This window comes from Nestor notabilis, unplaced genomic scaffold, assembly GCF_000696875.1.
Source record: "Nestor notabilis isolate BGI_N333 unplaced genomic scaffold, ASM69687v1 scaffold20387, whole genome shotgun sequence".
Classification (NCBI taxonomy): domain Eukaryota; kingdom Metazoa; phylum Chordata; class Aves; order Psittaciformes; family Psittacidae; genus Nestor; species Nestor notabilis.
Window position 1 is genome coordinate 4,711 of NW_009937273.1, and position 209 is coordinate 4,919.

Below are 209 nucleotides of genomic sequence, written 5' to 3' on the forward strand. Positions count from 1 at the left end.
CACCCACAGATTGGCCGAGCCCGTGTCAAAGACCACCTTGAAGGTCTGCGCGGGGGTCCCAATGCTGATCTCACCAAAATACTGGGTCTGGAAGAGGCACAATGTGGAGCATCACTGAGGACCCAGCTCAGAATGAGAGAAGGCTCACACAGCCCCGAGCCCCAGCAGCAAACACACTGCGGGTGGGACTGGGGGCTGCGCTGGGGTGC

General features: G+C 60.8%; 1 protein-coding gene across 1 annotated transcript in view; it reads right to left on the reverse strand.

Annotated features, from left to right (window-relative positions):
- Window positions 1-209, reverse strand: part of REN (renin) — a 4,175-nt gene that overhangs the window by 3,241 nt on the left and 725 nt on the right. The window contains exon 2 of the mRNA XM_010018755.1: window positions 4-87. Within this exon, the coding sequence (XP_010017057.1) occupies window positions 4-87 (84 nt within the window). The remainder of the gene's footprint in view (window positions 1-3; window positions 88-209) is intronic.